This window comes from Oncorhynchus keta, chromosome 29 (assembly GCF_023373465.1).
Source record: "Oncorhynchus keta strain PuntledgeMale-10-30-2019 chromosome 29, Oket_V2, whole genome shotgun sequence".
NCBI classification, from domain to species: Eukaryota; Metazoa; Chordata; class Actinopteri; order Salmoniformes; family Salmonidae; genus Oncorhynchus; species Oncorhynchus keta.
The window spans coordinates 28639488-28664303 of NC_068449.1; the positions used below are offsets into that span (position 1 = coordinate 28639488).

At 43.1% G+C, this 24816-nt stretch overlaps 1 protein-coding gene across 2 annotated transcripts in view; it reads right to left on the reverse strand.

The window, feature by feature from the left end:
* Positions 1-2725: 2725 nt before the first annotated feature.
* Positions 2726-24816, reverse strand: part of ptpn21 (protein tyrosine phosphatase non-receptor type 21) — a 29293-nt gene continuing 7202 nt past the window's right edge. The window contains exons 5-20 of one of the 2 annotated variants that reach the window (XM_035743206.2): positions 23547-23614; positions 23365-23435; positions 18862-18949; positions 18449-18537; positions 17824-17911; positions 17436-17515; positions 17240-17335; positions 16821-16881; positions 16531-16612; positions 14813-16323; positions 13837-13971; positions 10828-11046; positions 9084-9212; positions 8674-8908; positions 8303-8463; positions 2726-7157 (exon numbers count right to left, since the gene is read on the reverse strand). In XM_035743206.2, coding sequence (XP_035599099.1) covers positions 7029-7157; positions 8303-8463; positions 8674-8908; positions 9084-9212; positions 10828-11046; positions 13837-13971; positions 14813-16323; positions 16531-16612; positions 16821-16881; positions 17240-17335; positions 17436-17515; positions 17824-17911; positions 18449-18537; positions 18862-18949; positions 23365-23435; positions 23547-23614 — 3242 coding nt within the window. In that variant the 3' untranslated portion in view covers positions 2726-7028. The remainder of the gene's footprint in view (positions 7158-8302; positions 8464-8673; positions 8909-9083; positions 9213-10827; positions 11047-13836; positions 13972-14812; positions 16324-16530; positions 16613-16820; positions 16882-17239; positions 17336-17435; positions 17516-17823; positions 17912-18448; positions 18538-18861; positions 18950-23364; positions 23436-23546; positions 23615-24816) is intronic. The other variant, XM_035743207.2, reaches the window with a different exon arrangement.

Consider the following 24816-nt stretch of genomic DNA (forward strand, 5'->3'; position numbering starts at 1 on the left):
ATACCAAAAAGACTCAAGGCTGTAATCGCTGCTAAAGGTGCTGCAGCAAAGGGTCTGAATACTTATGATACATATTTTCTTAAAGTGATATTTCAGTATTTTCTTTCTTCACATTTGCAAACATTTCTAAAAACCTGTTTTTGGTTTGACATTGTGGTAGTGTGTGTAGATTGAGGAAAAACAATTGAAACCATTTTAGAATTAGGCTGTAACGTAACAATGTGGAAAAAGTCAAGAGGTCTGAATACTTTCCAAATGTACTGCAGATTTGGCAATATATGAACATTCTTCTTTACAAAACCGTTCAAACTAGGTCAAGTTCCTTGGGGAATGTTGATGGACAGCAATTTTCAAGAAATGCCACAAATTTTCAATTGGACATGTATCTTTTTATTCCTTAGCAATTCCACTGTAGCTTTGACTGTGTGCTTCATTGTCATGCTGAAAGGTGAACTTCCGTCCCAGTATCAGCGTTCTTGCAGAGGGCAGCAGGTTTTCCTCAAGGACTTTCCTGAACATTGCTTTATTCATTTTCTCTTCTATCCTGATTAGTTCCCCATTCCCTGACAATGAGAAACATCCCCAGACCATTATTCCTCTTCCACCAAACGTGACAGTTGGCACTATGCATTGGGGCAGGAAGCATTCTCTTGGCATCCACCAAACTCAGATTTGTCCGTCGGACTGCTAGATGGTGAAGCGTGATTCATTACTCCAGAGAAGGCCTTTCCACTGCTCCAGAGTCCAATGGCGGCAAGCTTTACACCACTCGAGCCGATACTTGGCATTGCGCATGGTGACCTGAGGCTCGTGTGCGGCTACTCGGCCATGGAAACCCATTTCATGAAGCTCCAGAAGAACAGTTCTTGTGCTGACGTTGCTTCCAGAGGCAGTTCGGAATTCTGTAAGTGTTGCAACAAAGGACAGAGGATTTTTACACCCTATGTGCTTCAGCACTCCGCGGTTCTGTTCTGTGAGCTTGTGCGGCCTACCACTGAGTTGTTGCTCCTAGATGTTTCCACTTCACAATAGCAGCACTTACAGTTGACCGGGGCAGCTCTAGCAGGGCAGAAATTTGACGAATTTACTCCTTGGAAGGGTGCCATGTTCACAGTCACTGAGCTCTTCAGTAAGGCCGTTCTACTACCAATGTTTGTCTCTAGAGATTGCATGGCTGTGTGCTCGATTTTATACACCTGTCTGCAACGGGTGTAGCTGAAATAGCAAAATACACTAATTTGAAGGGGTGTCCACATTTGTGTATTATATAGCGTAGTCTAGGAAGGGACGTTGCAGGCCAGCTCAGTGCTGGAATTGGTGGAGCCACCTTCAAGATACTGTGCCTACCCAAGGATTAAACAAACAACTAGAGCTAAACTGTTTACTCTAGTATACATAGTCCTTCCTAGATTTACCAATATATTGTCTTTTGTGTATTTCATTGTTCTGAGTTTTTGATAATCCCAGTGTGCCTGCCTGTTTTTTTTTAATACAACGTATTTTCTGCACGCAGCTCTGATAGGACGTGCATAAAGCTATCTTTGTTATAGACAACATTACTGTGTCGTTCTTAATAATAATAAATATATATAGATATTTTAAATATGTACTTTTCATGTTGCCTCTACAATGACGTGATGTATATTGATTTTGTATATAGCCTACTGTCATGTGACATTTACTTGTCGGCTTGTCCCCACCTCTATTTCTAGAGACATGTCCACAAAGCTGCCTGAGAAAGATTAGTTGTCGAAACGCGTTGCAGTTATGCGTCCTGATGTACTATGATGACTGCTCCTATAGGTATTATTGTGTAAGTTTGTGTTAATAGTTAACTAAAGTTAATTGCAACGTACTAGCCGTTTACTCGTCTAAGCGCCAAGGTTGGCTGCCGTGCGGAACTATAGTCAAAAGTCCGACAATGAGCACTTAATGGTTTCAGATGGCACTCTATCCCCTCTCGTTTGAGCCCTAGCTCAAAAACCGCTCTCTCAATTCAGTCTATAAAGCTGAAGCGTTACAAATTATGTGATTGAAATGTAACGGTCATTTCTGATTGAGGCGATATGCAGCGTTGCCCGTGAATGCAGTCTCAATTCATTTCACTAGGCCTGCCCCCTCCCACTTCCCTAAATGTTCAATCAATAGCTATTGTTTTAATCTAAGAACACGGTGATTTATTTACTTAGGCTATTCATATAATTTGGAATAACAGAGTAGCTATATTTCCATGTATTGTATATGGCATAAAAGTGATAGGTGTAGTGTAAATGACGGTAGTCTTCCATCTGGTGCTGATGTGACCATGATGATAAATGCACTTTCCTATATGTCCAGCAGTTGGCAGGATGTACATGGTCTGAGTTACAGAGAACACAAAAACAAAATATCGTACGCCTTCACGTAAAACTGATTCAGTTCAGCTGTTTCTTACAAAATACTCCTATCACAATTATTTGAAATACTTAATCTTAGCAGAAATTACTCCTTTAAATATATATATTTTTACAATGTAATAATCCGTTGTTTTCCTTCATTTTATACAGGTAATAGGTCTAAATTGGTTACAACAACATGGTGCTTTAAAACTGAGGATTTCAATGTGTACAGCATAGCAAACCGGTATAACATTCTTAGGAGATCAGATATGGGCCAAACTGTAGCCTCAGTTACAAATGAGTAACATTCTGTAACAACTTCCACAACATAAGACTCAAATCAATAATCAGCATGATCTTTTTAAAAAAATTGTAAAAAAAGCAGCATGTACAAGGGCCTTTAAAATCCAGTTCTGTTCTAAGCCAACCAATGTCCACTCAGTTTACTTACGGGTTATGAGTTTCTTCCAGTTCAATCTAATAAATATGGTAAAAGTTTAAAACAGTTTCACACCTAAACAACTTAAATTCTTATTCAAAACCCACCTTTCTGGAAGAGAATATTACTCCTTTGACAAAAATCTGCTTTTGGAATCATCATTCCTGATAGACTGCTTTGACCAGATGGTCCTCATAAGGATATACATGTCAGTCAAAATACTTTCTGAAATTCTGACAGCAATTCATTTAAAAAAAAGATCCCTTTACAGTTACTTTACAGGTAATGTGGCTATAGGCTAGCAAAAAGATCACAGTCCAAAAATGGCACCCTACTCTCTAGTGCACTACTTTTGAAAATAGCCTCTATGCGCCCCTGTCAATGGTAGTGACAATGGTAGTGTGGGGAACAGTAGGGAATAGGGTGCCATTTGGGAACCAATTTGACCTGATATATAGGATCTTAACTCTGGTCCAACATGTATTGGTTGTCACTGTGGTTAGGCCTGTTTTAACAACAGGATGTGTCTCTCTCTGTAGCAGAGGTGGGCCAAATGTCTCACTGGGGTGAAAACAAGCACTGTACCCAGGATAACTGCTGCCAGTGATACTCTGAACCAATCATAGTCCACTAAACACATCTGTAATACAGCCCTGACACGTACCTCCTTACACTAATGACCATGGTACTTAGTTCAACATACCAAGCACTGCTAGGGAACAGGATGACAAAATATGATTTGTGCTTTCCAATGAATGTGTAGGTCTGAATTCTCATGAAATACTTGCTTTTCCTTGCCTCTTTTTGACCATGAACATAGGTGACATTAAAAAGATCTAACCCAATCAAGTTCTTTCAATTTTAGCACTCAAAGGAGACAAGGAAAGGAAGCTATTTGTTACTATTGGGATGTTGCCTCCGTGAAGAGGGCCATTGAACACATCACGTGTTTCTCCATAAGATGAGTAGAACAGATTACTTCATGGTACTATGATGTCAAAAGAAACTGATACGAACAATGCAAGAAAAAAAACCACAGCAATTTAAAGATTGTCATTCACAACACAAATTCCATCAGTGCTGTTTCCTTCATATGTGCAATACATAAAGCCCTTTCAATGCAGATTTCTACACTTAAAAATATATATATATGCAGGCACTTATTTTCCAGATATAAAGAAAGCTCGCTGTAAAGGGGTATTTCCTCAACAATAGTTATGGCACTCAGTTTAAATTAGTATGGATCAGCAGCGTTCAGTCTCTGAACGGCGAAATATGTCAATCATCCACCACAAACCAAACCTCTCCTCCTCATTTCTCAATCCTTTTCCCATCTTGTACACATGAATCTGACTGAAGTAATCAATCAATGGCCATGTCTCAATTACCTACCTCCTTACAAACTGCTTTCTGACCTACAGTGCATTCAGAAAGTATTCAGACCCCCCTTTGTTGCAGCCTTATTCTAAAATGGATTAAATCATTTCTCTCAATCTATACACAATAACAAAGTGTTTTTTTTAACAGATATGTCATTTACATAAGTATTCAGACCCTTTGCTATGAGACTCAAAATTAAGCTCAGATGCATTCTGTTTCCATTGTTCATCCTTGAGATGTTTCTACAACTTTATTTGAGTCCACCTGTAGTAAATTCAATTAATTGGCCATGATTTGGAAAGGCACACACCTGTCTATATAAGGTCCCACAGTTGACAGTGCATGTCAGAGCAAAAACCAAGCCATGGTCAAAGGAATTGTCCGTAGGGAGGTGACCAAGAACCCGATGGTCACTCTGCCAACCTTGTAGCTTCACATCCAAGAAGACTCGAGGATGTAATCGCTGCCAAAGCTGCTTCAACAAAGTACTGAGTAAAGGGTCTGACTAAATAGTTACACTACTGTTCAAAAGCTTGGGGTCACTTAGAAATGTCCTTGTTTTTGAAAGAAAATATATATTTTTTGTCCATTAAAATAACATCAAATTGATCAGAAATACAGTGTAGTCATTGTTACTACTGTAGCTGGAAATTATTTTAAATGGAGTATCTACATAGGCCCATTATCAGCAACCATCACTCCTGTGTTCCAATGGCATGTTGTGTTAGCTAAGCCAAGTTTATTATTTTAAAAGGCTAATTGATCATTAGAAAACCCTTTTGCAATTATGTTAACACAACTGTTTTCCTGATTAAAGAAGCAATAAAAAAAAAACTTCTTTAGACTAGTTGTGTATCTGGAGCATCAGCGTTTGTGGGTTCAATTACAGGCTCAAAATGGCCTGAAAACAAATAACTTTCTTCTGAAACTCGTCAGTCTATTCTTTTTCTGAGAAATGAAGGCTATTCCATGTGACAAATTGCCAAGAAACTGAAGCACTCTCACAACGCTGTGTACTACTCCCTTCACAGAACAGATCAAACTGGCTCTAACCAAAATAGAAAGAGTGGGAGGCCCCGGTGCACAACTGAGCAAGAGGACAAGTACATTAGAGTGTCTAGTTTGAGAAACAGACACCTCACAAGTCCTCAACTGGCAGCATCATTAAATAGTACCTGAAAAACACCCGTGTCAACGTCAACAGTGAAGAGGCGACTCCGGGATGCTGGCCTTCTATGCAGTTCCTCTGTCCAGTGTCTGTGTTCTTTTGCCCATCTTAATATTTTCTTACTATGTAAATGTGATTACATTTTTTTTAAATAAAATGTCTAAACCTGTTTTTGCTTTGTCATTATGGAGTATTGTATGTAGATTGAGGGGGGAAAATCTATTTAATCAATTTTAGAATAAGACTGTAACGTAACAAAATGTGGAAAAAGTCAAGGGGTCTGAATACTTTGCGACTGCATATCCTTTTTCAATTGAAACAGTCTTATCCCAGAGTCCACCAACCATTTAGGCACACATCAGTTAGAATGGAATGTACTGAAGGGTTCATCTGCAGTTACTACATCCGTTATTTTTTTTTTTTTACTTACAAATTAATGTGCCCATTGATTCTTGAAGAATATAAAACGTATAAATGCATCATGAGCTTAGTTCAACTGCCGTTATCCCATCAGACCTTAAAATATAAGCTGGTTTTACTCCAATGTTTGTAAACAAAGTAAATGTAAAAGCCAATGTAAACAAACACGGTATAGCCTCAAAACATGGTTCAAACTATAATTTTGATATCATGGATGGTCAGTCCTTGCACACATGGCTCGGTCTATGAATTTGAGAGTGGTTACATTTCTCCAGTCCCATTCCTCATCTTTTTACCAAAACAGTGGCGGGGAAAACACTTAGTTATTATATCAACTGCGGATTGCACATTATGTGTGAGCCACATCTGCTATAGTGCTATATGGGAGAGACAGAATGGGGGTGCTAATGTAATACCATCAATTCCAGTTATGTTCAAATACCTCAATGTGTGTTTGTGTTTAACAGTAAAGATTCTTTGGTAGACACCTGAATAACTCAACATGATGTGTGTAGCTATTGAATGACTTTAGCTCTTTGGTTACAAATACCCAGTTTTCCCCAAAGTGAGGTTTGTGGTACCATCGGGGGAACATAAAATTAACCCCACTTATAAATCAATACATGGTCTTAGTGTCAGGCCTATTGCTAAGCCAAATAAGAGCAAAGGAGAAATCCTAAACCACCACAGTAGAGACATGGAAACACATCTACACTCCTTAGATACAAGTGCAGTTCACCAAAGATGCCCTTCATTTAAAAAAGTGGCCATTCTCATCTTCCACGGTCAACAAACAGTAGTCCAACATAATCAAAGTGTGATTTTAACTTCCTTCAGGAATTCTCAATCAAAACATTAGTCAAGTCCTTTATAAAGACCATCATCCAGCACAGCACACAAATCGTCAAAACTAAAAATCTGTGATAAACAAATATCTGTAATTAATGATATTGATATACAATAATCAGAGTGCTGGGTTTCATGTCTGGGTTTCAAGTGCTGGGTTTCATGTCAGTAATTGTGTAGTGTAAAAATCCTACAGTCAAATCTCATTAATACTGTTCAAGAGGGGGACACGCACAAAGTCATGCGATCCTTTCATTGTCAGGTTTTATCGCAGTCACGCCTCCATTAACACTTCGAAAAAGGACCATCCACCAGCACCATCATTTTGGAGCTAAGAGCCACAGATGCTTCCTCGTGGCCGACACAAACCTTTGGGGGGGGCTGCTGAGGGTTACGCTTAGATTAGCCTGGAGTTGCGAAGGAACTGGATAAGGACTTTGTAAATGAAGGTGTATTGTGAGATGGTCTGCACCATCATCATGCGTTGCTGCCGGAGCATGTTCAGGACGGTCGGGACGTCCAGCATCTGGAGGAAAGAGGGGGAAACAGCACACAAGGAGTATGTTATTGGATTTGTTCAGGGGCCTCTGGAGCTAAACGAGGGACGGGCAACTTTGATGGGGGTGGGAACCACAAAAAAAAATTGCGAGCAAAACATTTTATTGGCCCCCCTCTTGACAGTGGAGAGAAATGTTTTACATTTTAATTTTGTACAATTCTATTTTGCCATGGGTTGTAGAGAACATGTACTAGTTTTAAGGCAAGTTCGCGGCAATTCTATACATTTTGCCATGAGGGGGGGTGAGATTTAGCAAATTTATAGCTAACAATGCAATTCTACTCATTTTATAATAATAATAATAATATATGCCATTTAGCAGACGCTTTTATCCAAAGCGACTTACAGTCATGTGTGCATACATTCTACGTATGGGTGGTCCCGGGAACCGAACCCACTACCCTGGCGTTACAAGCGCCATGCTCTACCAACTGAGCTACAGAAGGACCATTTTTCCATGGGGCGGAGGAGAAAATTAGCTTTTTTACAGCTAATTTCCTGTAATTCTATCAATTTTGCCATAGGGTGTAGAGAAATGTTTACAGTTTTTAATAGATCTAATTGAGACTAACAAAATCAATGGGGGCCTCCCGGCCGGTAATTTGACCGTGATAAAACATTTAGATAGCTGGCCCTGAACTAACTTGGCAATAAAAAATTCTTAGCCGACATGGGCTAATTGACTATCACGGACTGCTGACATAAGAGAAAAAGTGCTGATGCACAACCAAATTTCGAAATTGCACTTTGTGTATTTTACTAGTCTAACTTGCAACAGTAAGTTAATGAAATCAAATTATATATATATTTTTTTTTTTGGGGGGGGATTGATCCAAGGGCCTTAAAAAGGGGGTTCCTTGAGCCGGCAGTTGCCCATCCCTGATCTAAACGGACCAATGCCTGCATAACTGATGGAATAGACTAGGGTTCAAGCCTGGCGACATGATTCACACTGTCCTAACATAAAACAAAGAGAAACATGAACCCTTACAGAATGTTTTCGAAGTTCTACATAGCTCAGCAATGTAATGGCAATATGCAGATCCCACTATATAGCCCAGTAGACCATTACTGTAATGGTAATATACATAGACGTGCGCTTGTTTTTTTACCTCGTTGTGTTCCAGACAGGCGATCATAATCTCAGTGAGTATGACCACCCCGGTGCGGCCCACTCCAGCACTACAGTGGACCAGCACGGGTAGGTTGGTATTCTTTGGGTCGCTGGTGCTGTTGGTGTGTCTCCTCACTGACTGGATCTCCTCCAGGTACGCTGGGTAAGAAAAATAGATAAATTATTTATTATATTAACCAAACTCTTAATGAAAAAAGAGGATTTTACAACAAAGTGCCAATTAATCACCCCTTCAAATTAGACTGGAACTGCCTTCTTGACCTTTCCCTTGGAATATAGATTGACAATCTTAAAGCGAATTCCTGGTTTGAATACACGTTACATCTAGATTTCAACCGATCCACTCACAGAGGAAGCCTTTGAAGTCCTCGGGGCAGCCGTGGTCGGGCCAGTCTGTGTACTGCAGGTGCCATACGGTGCGCTCATGGCCCGTCAGCAGGTGTTTGATCTTCAGGCCCGTGGTGGCATAGCAGCCCGAGTCCGTCCTGAAGCGCGTAGTGATCTTAAAGCGTCCGTATGTCACCGTGTTGTGGCGAGAGCCCAGCCGTGGCCAGTAGCGGAAACTCTTTTCCCTGCCACCCTCCTGCAAAGGGGGTTAGAGGAAAAGGTTAAAGATTAGCCAGAAGGATTGAGCTGAGAAACCTGCTACAGAAAGGTCAAAGGGTCATGTTACTGCTAGATCTGAGGACATTCAATAACAACTTACACTTCTGACAGACAAAGATCTGTTTAACAAACACACACACACACACACACACCTCTTCAGCTGTAACCATGGCGATGATGGCCACACCCTGCTCCCACACCATTTGCCAGAAGTCCAGACAGGTGTTCGAAAGAGGGCCCTGGGAGGCGATGTAGCTCCACTCGTCTCCACCCACCGTAATCTAGGAAAAGCCAGAGGAGAGATATGGTTAGTGACCCCATCTAAAGCCACAGCAGGTATGCATGCATGCTGCTCATTACCCTACCCAGCCCTGGGGAAGGAATGATTATCAAGGAGACAATGTCTGCACAGATGCCTGAGCCATCAGCAGTAATCTGGAATGAAGAGCATTTATATGAATGTTGTTTTTTAGGATGTGACAGTCAACAGTTGGAGGTAGTAACTTAACATCCAGCACTTATTACTGTGCTGAGGACTACTTCTGTCAGTAATAAAGCCCTTCTGTGGGGAAAAACGTATTCTGATTGGCTGGCTCCCCAGTGGGTGGGTCTGGCTGGCAAGTGGGTGGGTCTCTGCCCTCCCAGACCCACCCAAGACTGCACCCCTGCCCAGACATGTAAAATCCATAGATTAGGGCCTCATTCATGTATTTCAATTGGCTGATTTCCTTATATGAAATATACCTCAGTCTTTGAAGTTGTTGCACATTGCATTTATATTGTTGTTCAGTATATTTTGGCACCTGATGTGTCAAACCTACACCACATAACCTTCGTGTTGTTCCCATGCACCATCAGTAAGTTAACATACAAGACCCTGAAAATAAATATGATTGATTACATCTGAAAATATTAGGGATAACAAAAGTGACTGCACCCTGATAATCCCAGAGCTGAGAGAAAAAGTGACACTCATGAGTTCAGACTAATAACAGATCAACCAAGAGAGAAATATTCAGGTGCCCCTGGATTCAGTGTGTCCATCACAGACCTGCAGGTGAAGGTGACTCCTGCCACAGAGGGAGGGAAGGTGACACTGACCTGTAGCAGCACTGACTGACATTACCACCTACACCTGGTACAAGAATGTACAAGCTCTGGATCAAGCCTTTAGATCAGGTCACACTCTACAGACAGTTACTGCTGTGCTATAAAATGCCACAGAGATCTCCACTCTCCTGAAGTGGCTGCAACGTGTTTTCTTTGTCAGAGCGTTTTTCATTCATTTCTGCTGTGGAGTGGAGCTCCTGCCGAAGTGAACAAGAGTCAGATAGTGACACTGACCTGTAGCACCACCTACACTCTGACTGACATTACCAACACCACCTACACCTGGTACAAGAACGGATAATAAGAAGAGAATTACCCCAGAGCCAGGACTGAAGGGCTATGGCACAAAACCAATCGTAGGCCTCACACCTCTACTTTCATATTGACCTATGTGGGATGTTTTCTACATTCAACTTTAGCCTAAGTTCATATTTTTCTTTCTGGATGTTAATAAAAAATTAAAAATATTGATTCATTTATAACAGTAATGGGATGTTTTCAAAGTTCAAGATTATGCTTCTGTTCTTTCTCCATGGGATTCACTATTTCCAGATTTATCACTGGGTAATGTACTCTACATGGAAAATATTGACGACATATTAAAAAGCTATTTTTGCTTTTCGACCAAGTTGCTCTTAAATTATATGGTTTAGCGGTTTGTGTGTTCACATTTGTTTTTATGAGACAGTTTATATTACATTGTGATTAAGGTCAAAATCCTGTTTGAAATAAACATTTTAAAGAATATATTTAAGCATATGGTGTATGTAGTCTGTGTAACATTACCCTGATGTGCGAGGCGTTGATGTAGCCTGTGTTGTTCTCCTTGGTGGGCACCAGCTCCACACGCGTGTCGTCGTAGGGCAGCACATCCTGGAAGCGATTCCTCTCGCCGCTCTCCGGCAGCTGGGCGATGCTGCAGTCGCCTGTCGGACGCCGCTTGGCCACCTGCTCGTACTCTGTGAACACCATGCCCTGCTCCATGCGCTGCTCCAGCACCTTACACTGAGAGAAACAGAGTAAGACACATTGGATTGATCAGCTTCTAGACATGAAACGGGTATGGAGTTGAAAAGCTATAGCTGTGTGTGTGCAAGTAGTACATTTTCCTGATGGTTAGAAACATGTAGTAGCAGTATCTGTTGTGCATGAGAAGGAAACATATCAGCCATTGGTGAAATGTGATTAAGCCCGACAGTACATATTACTTAACATAGACTGATACACTAACACGTGCAGGAGTTTCTACTAAAACAGATAAACATCAGCATTTACTTGGTAGACCTGCTCTCCTATTTATTTACGTCACCAGTATCACTCAACCCTTTGTTCTGTTTAAACTATGGTACTGTTTGGATCTCCATAAATAAAGTCTTATATAACACATGATGTAAAACACAACCCTTTGAATACAGGTGACATGGATTTACAATAGATGTTAGAAAACTCCCAACAGCAATTATTTTAGACAACATTTCCTCTGCCTGTTTGATCACCTGGTAATCGAAACCACTTCCACATCCCAAGGAAACTATGCAAATGTAGAGCAGTGAGGAGCCATGTCTGTTTCTTTAAGGGCTGGGTTTTATTTCTAAATGTTCCCACCTACAAGCATGGCATTGTTATTTAAATCAGAAACACCTGCAAAGTTCAGAGTCGCGACTGAGCCAAATAGCTTTTCGTCTTAGCCTACACTGAGCTATAGGGGGTGAAAACTTGGTATCCATTGGATAATAAGTCAATTTCACTTATTTCTGCATTAGTCTGTATTAAATATATACACAGAGTACAAAACATTAGGAACACCGGCTCTTTCCACAACAGACTGCCCAGGTGAAAGCTATGATCCCTTATTGATGTCATCTGTTAAATGCACTTCAATCAGTGTAGATGAAAGGGAGGAGACAGGCTAAAGAACGATAAGCCTAAAGAACGATAAGCCTAGAGACAATTGAGATACGGATTGTGTATGCGAGCCATTCAGTGTGTGAATGGGCAAGACAAAAGATTTAAGTGCCTTTGAACAGGGTATGGTAGTAGGTGTCAAGAACTGCAATGCTTTCGACACCATGCCCCAACAAATTAAGTCTGTTCTGAGGGCAAATGAAGGTGTTCCTAATGTTTTGTACTCATGACAGTGCGGCTTGGTTGGGTTGTGTTTCGGAGGACGCATGGCTTTCGACCTTCGTCTCTCCCGAGCCCGTACGGGAGTTGTAGCGATGAGACAAGATAGTAACTACTAACAATTGGATACCACGAAATTGGGGAGAAAAGGGAGTACATTTTATTTTAAAAAATTAATACAAAAATTGCAAGCCGAGATCTACTGGTCTGATTTTTTTAAAGCCTATGCAAGATTAACCTATTAAAAACAATACCGTAGCAATGAGGTTTTTGCAGTAGGCTATAGGCCCAATACATCATCAATGCATATTGGCTATGCTTGTTGTTCGGACCATTTTCGGTTTTTGTATTACTTGAGGCACAGCTGAGTGAGCATACATTTAAATAATTAGCTTTTTATTTTACTGGGCTGATGGTCCCTGCATCTGATGGTCAGCGGAAGGGGAGAGAGTAGCAGACTGAGGGTCCGCCTCTCACCGTCCGTCCTTTCCTCTACTGACACTGACCAAAAAAGGACACCGCCTTCCAGCTGATAGTGAAACTCGAGTCACACCCGATTATTTCTGCCTCATGCACAAATTCATGTTGCTACTCCTATGAACAGTGAAAGTGAAATATTTCTAGATATTAAAAAAGATAATAACACAAACCTATCAATACACTTTCCTACTCATTCATTACAGCTGCAGTGCTGGTTGTAGCACCAATGGAAGTAGGAAGAACACACATTTTATGGCTTATAAAAGTGTTGAATTAAGTGTTGACAGTGCTGAGTAAGAACTTAAACGTAAAATCACTCAGAAACAACAGCTCTTCGCTTTATTCGTTGACAGTTTCACTCTCGTCAACTATGCCTTAACTTTCTTTTACACCTCCTATGTTACTGCAGACATTGTAATCTGAGCCATCCGATTGGCCAGTCGTAGGCCTATTGTGCACTTGATTTGCTCTCCAGGCCCGATGGGAAGGCAGAGGTTGTACCTTCAGACACATGAAATGGGAACACTTAGCCTACCCTGCGCGTCTGGCAGCTGAATCGGGTGCACCTACCGCCAACACCGCAAAACAAATAAATAAAAACACGAACGCAAGGCTTTATCGTTTGGATGTATACGGAAATGTTTGAGGACCATAAGCACGGGCTGACTGGCCTGCCAGCAGCCTACCTACCAAAAGGTTGCACTGTGCCCATTACAATGTAGAAAAATGCATGGCTTATTGAAGATGCAAAAACTTGAGATAACAATAGACGGCAAAGTCAAAGATACTGATTTCCATCTGTGGAAAAGTTTTCCCGAAATGCTTATGACAAATCCAGCTCCAGAACCAGCCAATGCAGCTAGCTAATCTTTTGAATATTGTGTATCAAAAAAACTAAACAGCAACAACAGATAACATTAGCTAGCTAGATAAGGTTAGCATACTAGCTAGCTACACTGACAGCTGTCAGTTCCCCATTTGTTGTTCTTTCTCCACTCAATGTGGAATTCACCACAACGTCCTATCCTAGCCCCAATTCGTAAATATGTATAAGTAGCCCGTGTCATTCTTCTGAGGTGGAAACGTAACCATTTTTCTCTAGTGCAGGAATTACGCAGAATTAGGGAACGCATTGCTCCCTGGTGGGCACCTTTAAACTAGTCTAGAGCATTGCCCACTGCCAGTGCCTACCCTCTCGTCGTTGGAGGCCTTCTCAGGTTGGTCCTTGCCTCCCTCGTGCATGGGCAGCCTGGACAGGGTCAGGCCGTTGAGGGCCGCCACCTTCAGGGGACCCATCTTCTTCAGCTCAGCCCGCTTCTTCATGCCCTGTTGTGACGGAGGACAGAGAGAGAGGTAGCAGGGAAAGAGAAAGAGTGAGTATGGCTGAAGTTGACCGAATGTCTAACGAAGTTAGGGGAGGGGCAGTTATGGCTCAGCCTGTTTTGGTGCCGTATTTTCCCATGGAATGCGACCGAACCAGCTACTGAGGTCGCCTTGCAACATTCCTTTCAGTTACAGGTGCACAAGGTGTCATCGTGAATCGGTCTCCCAACCACCATGAAACTACACAAAATAGCCCTGCATTGGTGAGTCAGTGAGTTTAGGAGTGACTGTGATGTCACAGGTTTAGTCACCTGACCAACAGATAGAGTTTGTTTTTTAAATGTATTTAACTAGTCAGTTAAGAACAAATTCTTATTTACAATGACGGTCTACCCCAGCCAAACCCTAATCTGGACGACGCTGGGCCAATTGTGTGTCGCCCTACGGCAGTCCCAATCACAGCCGGTTGTGATACAGCCTGGAATCAAACCAAACCAAGGTCTGTAGTGACACCTCTAGCACTCCACTCAGGAGGTTGAAATGAACATGGCCAACTTCTGGCCTTTGGAATATTCCACTATTGTGTTGTGTGACAGTCCGTGATGGGAATGTGAGACATTTTAGCTAAGAGGAAAAATGTATCTTAATTAACTGACAGAAATTAAAAATAGTCTCCAAGACAATGAGATTGGGCTGTTCCTTGAACAATGAAAGACACACTGACACGTCTAGTCAAACTTAGTAGTCAAATTTGCTTTTAAAAAACAATTCTAAATACACAGGCATGCGAGTAAGGCAGTGGAGACTGGGGCTACTATGGCAGAGGAGAGGGTGCATGACTCACGGCAGGAGGCAGGCCATCAATGGGTTTCTTCCCAGCAGGAACGTCTGACACAGGCCTCTTCTTGATGAAATCCTTCTTGGTCTTCGGTTTGTTCTGCCCACTGATGTCACTATCCGACATCGAGGGCACCATCCTGCCAGTCTGTCCGCCCTCAAACAGGTACAGTGACTCCGCCTCCTGGATCAGTGGGTGCACCTGATAGGCCGGGAGACCAGACAGGACAGGGTCAAGGAAGGAGCCAATGGGATATGCGGGCGGGGGCTCCAGGGGAATCTGTCCCAGATTGGTTAGAAGCTGCTGCGGGTCAGGCCCGGACAATAGTGCATCGTGGGATTGGGGTGTGTGGCGTCCGCTCTCATCCTCAAACTCCTCTTCCTCGCTGCTGTGCACCAGCATGGTGGCGTCTGACAGGGACTTCTTGTGGCCGTAGCGAACATCCTCTTTCCCCTCCCCCCCGTCCTCTGACTTGGTCCGCTCCAGGAACACGTTGAGCTGGGAGCCTGAGGAGCCATGAGGGACCAGATGGGGGGTGTCTGCAGCTGAGGCAGATACAGTCCTTTCCTTGACCCTCATACCCTCCAGGCTGTAAGCCAGGCCGGCAATCTCGATGGAGTTGCGTTTGTGTGCGTTGTGTTGGTGGGGGTGGTGTTGTTGGGGTCCAGCCAGGAACAGGGGCTCGGATACCTCCTGCAGGGAGTGGGCTACAGGCAAACTGTCCTCCTGGAAGGTCTGGACCGAGTGGTGCACGCGCCGCGTAATGATCAGGTCCGGGTTGCTGCTGCTCACATACAGGTGGCGAGACAGGTCCGGCGTGCTGTTGGCGGGCCGTGGGTGGGCGCCGTATGGGTAGGGTGGTGGAGGGCGGTACACTTGGGTCCTCATGATATTGGCTGCAGGATACTCCTGCGCCTGCTGCAGCTGGACGTTTGTCAGCTCGGGCACACTAACCGCCCCCACCACAGGCCTCCTCTCCGTGGGGTAGGGGTACGGCGAGGGGCTGTGGAAGCTGGAGTTGAGGTGGAAAGGGTAGTGGTGGTGCGCTCCTCCTCCACCATGCTCTCCTCTGATCTCCGGCTGGCTGTAGACCAGGGGGTCCGGCCTGCTGTAGGCATACGAGTTCCCAATGTTCAGGTTCCTCATGGAGTGGCTCTGGCGGTGCTCGTGGCCATGCACCATCCCTCCTCCACCTCCCCGGTTCTTCTGCCTCATGACCGTCTCGTAGTCCGGGGTGGCACGGTAAGAGGGGGGGATGAGTGCGCTGTGGCGGTGCGAGGGCACGTAGTCGGGCCGGGTGATGTCACTTCCTGTGATGGAAGGGTTGGAGGACATGGGCGAGGGCTGCATGTAGTGCTGGGGGTTGGTGAGGGAGCTGGTGCTGTGGGCGCTGTACACGCTGCCGTTACGCAGCCGCCCGTTCCCACCGCCGCTGTTGCCGTACTCGAGTGGTGAGCGGTCCAGGCTGGTCTGAGAGTGGTAGTAGTAGCCGTGCTGACTGTTCATGTACAGGTTGTCTGAGAGAAAGGACAAAGACAAGGTATTTGAGAACTACAGGCATAGGAAGAACAGACCCTTTAATCTAAGCATTGTTGCATGACTAAGCAGTGAGCGGACATTCACCTTCCTCTCTTTGGTCATTAGGGCTCAGATAGATGCATGGTGCATGATGGTGGTTGAAACACCTGTAATCCTGGTGAGGTCAGGCCTAACTTTATAAGTACCTTGTGAGGATGTGTAAGGCTCAGTGAAGTGACCATTGTAGTGCATCTGTGGCGGGGGCAACATGTAGGGCGGGGGCTTTGGCTGCACAGAGAGAGATCAACCAACAACACAATTTAGTTACTGCGCACTTGATCTTCATGCAGCGCAACAGCATGGAATTCCACACAAATCTAATAGTGTGCTGAAGCACTGGCCAGAGTCTGACGTTTGTCATGTTCTGCGCTCCACCGGCCATAGCTTAGAGGGAAAGTGTGTGTGTACGTGTGTGTGCAGTTCACTGGCAGCATACCAGAGACATCCTGGTGGAGGACCGGCGTCTCACTGGGTTCACAGCGGTTGGCTGGGTTTGGCTGTGAACAGGAACACAAAAACAAAACACAGGTAGTAAAAACAAAAAGGCTTTCTTTCAAGTCGAAAGGGACTCGGGGGGTTTAAAGGAGGATAACCTCTTCTCTGTTAAATTAAATCTCCCTTTATCGCAGTGAAAGATACAAGCAATATCCAGGAGAGAACTCCTTTTCTTAAGATTGGTTTTATTTGTATACGTCTTTCTTCGCCCAAACATTGAAAACATAAAAAGGTGGTGATGACAGGATTGGTGTCATTTGAATGTAGCTAGGGTGTTTTGTAGGGCTCTGGTTGGTTTTCAGGGGAGGCTCTCTGAAGAGACCTGTACTGTGGGCGGTGGCTGCGGACAGCATTGCTCACCCCTTGTTAGAAGGCAGAAAAGGAAAGCGAGGAAAGGAAAGAGTGAGAATGGACTTCTGGGAGCCCTCAGAAGGCGAAGGGGGGTCAGACTCCTCTCTGGAGAGATGAGGAGAGGGGACAGGAATGAGGAGAGAACACACACACACACACACACACACACAGGAAGAGGGCTAGATTCCTTAAGAGAGACACTTACAGGCTGCTCTTGTTAATCTTATAAAACTTGTGCCTGGCCAGACACATCCGGCACACATATTTGGAGGTTTCCAGGTCTTCCTGTAGAGGGAAAAGAAAACATCCACAGCGTTAGACATTCAGTACACTGATGGTGGTGTTCTACTCATTCACCTACTCAAATAGAACTGCATGGGGCTTTAGCCAGCGGTTGTTGACTCTATACGCATGTGGCATGGTTACCGCGATTCAAGCACACATACACAAGATCACATGTTTATCTAGAAAGGTCCATACACATTCACACAGCATGCACTGTGAGAGCATAGAACGCCAGTGCATGTGTGGGACAATGTGTATAATGGGAAGAGGATAATTGCGGTGCGTGGTGGTGGTGGTTTGAGACTCACAGTCTGGAACTGCACGCTCTCCTCTTTGTTGGTCAGCTCCAGGGCAAAGAAGGACTTATTGTGAGTCATGTTGTTAATTTCATTCCACCTACACAGTACATTAAAACACGGGAGCATGAGGCAGTGTCAGTGGTCACAAAACCTCAGTTTCTGCAGCCTGCTGTGGGAGGGGAGTGACGTTAACACAAACCCTATCTGAGTCAATAGTTAGAGAAGTGTCTACATTCAACACTCTCAGTAGCATTTGGACTGGGGATATTCTACACAAAATAAGACTTCCCTCGGGGTAAAGTTGAAGTCATGTGACCTGATCGGAGGCTTAAGAGTTTCTCCTTGCCAGGTCACATGGTCAGGAAAAAAAATCCCTGACCCCAACTATAGAACATGCCATCTGATTCAAAATAGCCAGAGACGACCCTGCCATCTAAGAATAGTAGCTAGCTGTGGACTGAACCAGACTCAATATGCTGAGTCATTGGATCTAACACAATTACTGCTTCATGTACACAAATAGCAGACAGGATTTTATTCAGACAGCTCATATTTAGAAGCAGAACATATTGCAGGCCTGGGGAAATACTGTAAAAAAATGCATATAAAAATAAACAACTATTTCCCGTCTTACTTGAATACAAGGGGTGGCCTGCCGTTTTTGTGCTTGACAAAAATGCCATCCAGACAGGCCCCAAGGAGGATATCAGTGCCTTGGCTGTCCTGTGGGGATGGGAAGAGAGAAGAGGATTAAATGGAAGAACTATAGCTAATGAAAAATGTGGACCTCACTGGGCTTTTTTGTCCTCTGTGCTGGGGGCGGGGGTCTATATTTATACTTCTATGAATATATTCCAGAAGATCAGCACCTGCATCTGCTGAATTTTGAACTGAAAAACCATCTGTCCCTTGATTCATGTCTTCACACATACATCATGTTGAACAATAGGAGGTATTGATAGAAAGTCAATAGGACTGGAGAGCAATGTAGTAGTGCAGTAAAGCTTTGGTGGAGCAGGTACTGTAGGTTGGTGTAGCTGTGTTCACCTTGGCTGGGGTACTCTCCTGGCCATAGCCCTCCATCTTCTCCACCTCCTGCATGTACAACATCTCAGCCTCTGGGGCAGGCAACCCCCTGAGAGAAACACACACAGCAATATAAGTTAACATAAAACAATACACATGTCCAAAAGACAGACACAAATGGAGACACCAACACCCATTAACCAGCACAGACAGAGTACACAGACAAACCCACACATACTTAGGTCACATTCCGAAACAAGATTCATGACATCACACCCAGGGCTCCAGACTAACATTTTCCCCTGTTGGCACTGGTGCCACTGACTCTTTCAGTTGGTGGCACCAACCCATGATTTCGCTCCGTGACACAATAGAAGAAATAAAGAATCCTCTTATAAAGTCATTCAAAGTGCTTTATTAAAAAGGTGTACTAGACTACTGTTTGAGATTTTATTCAAGAAATAAGTTGTTTCATCTAACATGTCTATGCAGGAATAATGCATGATTACAGCTAATTTTGGGATGATAATTAGGTTATCGTTATATTACTGTTAAAATAGGGCCCCATCATTTTGAGGGTTTCAGCATCGTAGCTATTGTATTTATTGCAGTTGATTATTATTTTCCTTCTGCCGATTGGTGATAAAAATGCATATTCTTGTGAGATGGTAAGGCCAAGGTCAGGAGGTTGCAACTTTGCATGATGGTAAAGGAGCAAGGGCCACACTATCATGCAATGCCATATGGCCACATGGTGGCACTAACAAGTGATTGAATATGCAAACTTTTAAAATCGCACAACCCTCATCCTGTTTGAGCTAGAGTCCTGAAATTCCGTAGTTCGGTCCCTCTTCACACAAGGAACAAGTGTGCCTCAAGGACCCATAAAGGTCCACCATGATGGATTTTCTGCCATTTAGAATTGAGAGAAAAACAGTTCACTTAAAAACACTACTTATCTGGCACCAAATGACTGATCTGCACAAAACATGGCATGGATGGAGCAAGCAAGCAGTCCCAAATTAGTTTTTTCCAGGATAGCATCTCAAGCATTGGCTACTGACCAATAAAGAATCACGTGGGCGTGGTCTGGCACAAATGCATTTAACTCAGACACAGATATTCACATTGTAACTAAATTTGGTACACGTCACAAACACTGTCAAGACTCAACATATCTAAGCACATTCAGCTCAACCACACAGTAGAGCTATAATGGGCACGTTTATAATCGCTTGATCGGATTGACTCAAGAGTGATGAAATTTGGCACACATGCTCAGGGATATGTTAAGTATGGTTCAGTCTGGTGCTGTAGAAGAATACATTTGAAAGTTGTAAACATCCTTCAAAATACATCAAACAGATATTACACTGCATGATCAGTTTGATTTTGAGTTCTGATATTTGGCAGGTGTGGTAAACAGTACAGAAGTAAATCATCTTAGGGCAATGTGCCCAATTACTCCTGATGGTGACACAGTGGGCCCATTGCTGAACCCTGTCTTTTGTTCAATAAAGATACATTTGTCTACATGTACTAACTTTTTGGGGGGCTTATTGACTAACTGAATGTGGAAACTACAAACACATTAGCTAGATCGCTAACTCTAAACATAATAGCCACTGATGTAAGCCACATATTAATCTAAAAAGTTTTTTTTTTTAATGTAAAAAAACCAACAAAAACACATTGCTGTGGTAGCCTTCTACTTAATGGAGTCCCATGCACTTGCAATGGACAATGCACATGTCTTGTGCGCCATATCAAATATTTTGGTTGTAAAATAGTTTCTATAGAGCTCCATTATCAGAAGAATATATATATATATATATATATATGCCTACAGAAAGCTGAGAAACTTCTCTTCAACAGTGACGACAGTAGTTGCTTCAAAGGCTGTATTTTTCCCGCAATTGAGTTAAATGATATTGCCTACAATCTGAGCACGTGGAGAGGGAGTGAGTCACTCGCTCTTCACAGCAGCAAGCTCCATCGGAACAGGCACAGATACTTTCATTACAGGAACCACAAGGATTGGGGCCGTCCCCGACAAAAAACAATATTATTTGACCAAGAGTTGTCTGTTCTTTCGACCAATCGGTCGGTTGGTTGCTGACTTAGTTGCTGAAGTGGCAACATAAATTACAGCCATTTCTGACTGAAAAGTTAAGGAAAAAACATTCCCATTTCCCTCGTCCCTTGCTCCATTTGTGTGACACATGTACACATTGCATGCACGTGACCAATACGGCCTGACCTATTGCATATCATAATCACATCAATAAACAAACTCAACACCGTTACAGGTGACAGCAGAATTTATCCAGAAGACGTGACAAACACAAAACGGGGAAAGTTTACTGGTTAATCAGGAAGTAAAGTAAAGTCAGATGTGTGGAATAAATTTCCCTAGTTGTGGAAAATATTGGCGTTCAAGAACAAAAATGAGGTAAAGCGCAAGCATATTATGTGTGCCAAACAGGTGCTGTTAGATTAGAATATCCTTTTTCTGACCGTTTGGAACAATGTAAACACAAAATACATTGCAAGCCTACCAGAGAGTCCGTTGTAACACGTTTGTTTTTGTAAAGCCTTTATTACAACAAAGACTAAAAAGAGTCGCATTCATTGGTGAATGCAATTTGCGAAATGGAATAGTTTAGGCCTAATTATTGTTTACGTGAATTATTTAATGGTCGCTTCGTTAATTTAAAACTAAAATGCTTGATTGCATTTCAAAAATCAGGAATTTCCCTTCTAGGCAGAGTTGAAGAAAAAGCCATATCTCAGACTGGCTAATAAAAAGAAAATATTAACATGGAGAACAGACACTGGACTTTTGAACGGTAGTGTAATATGGACGATTTATAAAGCCAGGCACATTTATCAGTTAGGCTATTGATTATAGACCTAATTAGGTTGGGGTTTCCTCTCTCCTCACTTGTTTAGACAAACAGATGTCTAAAAAAAAAAGTTACGGGCTGTTTTCTTGCCGCCTAACTCCGTTGCTGCCTCTGCCGCATTGTTCAACACCCATATGCTGGTTAACTTTGCTATTATGCACATTGCAACATGGTCTAGGAAACGGCGCTAATTCAGTGCACTGATGCGTTTCAAAACAGCGGACAATGACTACTATCCGCGAGAGAAAACGCATTGGTTATAAAATAATATATTTTTTATTTGTTGTGCACAATTGTTCTTATGTAATATAACCATATACAGTTTCAGTATCACATTTCTTAAGACTGATGGACTGTCATCCCCACAGCCTCCACAATGGATCAGTCCACTCAGACAGCCTCCTGGGGGAGCATTGCATGTGACAAATTATTTACTAAACCTCAACTAAATTGAGCGAGTTAATCGACTAAACTACTTGGAGTAACCCTGGATTGTAAACTGTCATGGTCAAAACTTATTGATCGGGAGAGGTCTGTCCAGAATAAAGCTAACATTAATATGCATGTCAATCTCTCCCGGCTCAAAGTAAAGGAGAGATCGACTTCATCACTTCTTGTACTTGTGAAAAGTATAGACATGATGTATGCACCATCTGTTTAAACTACTAGCACCCATGAAAAACAGACAAAAATACACCTTATGGAACAGCGTGGTATGTGAAGAGACACCCACACAGACATACGCACAATACACACATGTACACATGGATTTGGGCCGGAGGGCACACACTTAATGTGTTGTGAAATGTATTGTAATGTTTTTAAAATTGCTTTCATTTTGCTAGACCCCAGGAAGAGAAGCTGCTGCCTTGGCAGGAAATACTGGGGACGCATAATAAATAAAAATACAAATGTAGAATGTGCAGCTCGTACCCATGCAACCAGTTGAAACATTTACTCACACAGCCAAGTCAAATGGTAGCAAAATGCATCGAAATGGTCACAGTCTGGAGTCCTGACAACCCTTCTCAAACTGAAAGTGTCAGTCTAGTTCAACCACCAGCAAGATCAGCTGCTGCTATGTGCTATCCCCATCATCTCCATCTTCTGTTCATCTGTGTCACTGCACTTCGTTTGACACACACAAAGTAGTGAAACCATTTCATACACACACCAACATTGAGGCAAGCATCAACTCCTCACCTCAACTACAGAACACCCCCCCCCCCAACCTGACACCTCCTTCCCCTGTAGCTGGGGGGTTCATATGGGGGGTGAGCAGAAGGCTGGAAACCTGCAGGTTGGGATGGACGGAATGAAAACCAGCTGGCCTTGGAGGTGGCTTGGTGCCAGGCCGGCCCCGGCTCGGGGCTTTTCATCCATCTGCCTGACTGTAAATTAGAGCCGAGGACCCCTGGTCAGATGGGTTTATTTTCGGCCTGCTGAGGCCAGATGAGAAAGAAGCACCATGGACTGTCCCACTGCATGGATCGAACCTGGACTCAATTAAAAGGCCCTGCGAATGCCAGCCTCAGAAGATGTGAAGGGGGGTTCCTGTGGAGAATATAAGGCATCTGATGTGAAAAATCTGATGTGGGAACATCTGAAGATTTCTCACCTGTAGTTCTGGTAAAGCACAGCCACTTTCTGAGTGGCCTCTTCCAGTACTCTCTCATCCTGGATCCAGCCCTATGAATAGATGGGGAAATCTAGATTACATTGTGCACATTAATGAACTATAGATCGTAAAACAAGAACTTTGAGACGCAAAGCCATAGAGAAAAGAAAGAAACGGCTTACGATAGGAAAGAGCACAAACTTCTGAAGAAACTCCTGCGAATCGTAACGATTGAAGTCTCCGAAGTCAGCTGAAACAGAAAATAAAATACAATCGCAATTTTAGTACACTGGGTGAATACATATAACACTACAGTAATATTTTTCCTAGCAGTGAATACAAGTGAAAACCTTAAATAGGTAAAAGTCTAATGTGTCTATTTCTGCAGTTAGTGCGAGGCAGACAAAGCGTCCATGGATTTTCAGAATGGTGTGATGCTTATTTTAGAAAAGCAGGGGGACCCGTGTGTTATGACACGGGATTGCTTTAACGTCTGAAACTGTAGTGGTCCAACGTTAACAGCAATCTCTTTCTGCACGCCAGCTATGTTCACAGCTATGTTCAGTATCCCAGGCATTAGCCATGCTAGCTACGGCTCTACCGGCCAGGCCCCCACAAACCCTAACCCCAGCAGCTAGGTAAAAATAGACAATGTCCAACATCTTCCAAGCAAAAACCAAAAGCAAACTTAGCAGGGCTTTTTTAAGTCAACAAATAGAGGTTTCTTAAAGCTTTTAGTATTACTGGGATGCTATTTTGATCTAGCTTGCTATGCAGTTTGGGCAGCAATAGTTTGGACCTGGGTTGCACCAGTAAGTGATCTCAGTTGCTGTGCAATGTTAACACCTAGGCCAGTAACTTGCACTGCCTGATATAACTTTGCCAGTAATGTTTGAGATTCTTCTGGCTGTGCAAAAGTGGGAGTCCAGAAATGTCAAGCTGGAGACTCATGCAAAGGGAGTTTACACTCCCTGAGCCTGGCCAGTGTATAAGTTGGTTTGGGCTTGATGTTGCTTGTTAAGTGTCCTACATTAACAGACTTGTGAAAAGCTCAATAAACCCAAAATAAAGTGCTCGACAGCTTTTATACAAACAAGGTCACTTAGGATTGTAGAAAATGGCCTTACGTTTGTACAATGAGACATCAATGATGTTCTCTTGAATAGCAAATGAAAATATTCAAGTTTAAAAATTAAAATTTTATGCTTTGAAATCATATGACACATCTGACGAGTCCCGAGCTGAGATTCAGTAATGATCCGCGAAACCATAATCTAACAACTTCACTCCTGTTGCATTGGTGTACTGTCACCAGCTTTAGGTTCAATAAAGCATGAGCAGTGGGATTTACAACAGGTCATGACATCAGTGTGTGAGTGTGGTGCAAAACACTTGCTGTGGCCACCTATGGCAGGACCTGACCTGTCACCACAGTTTGAACAGGTGGCGATC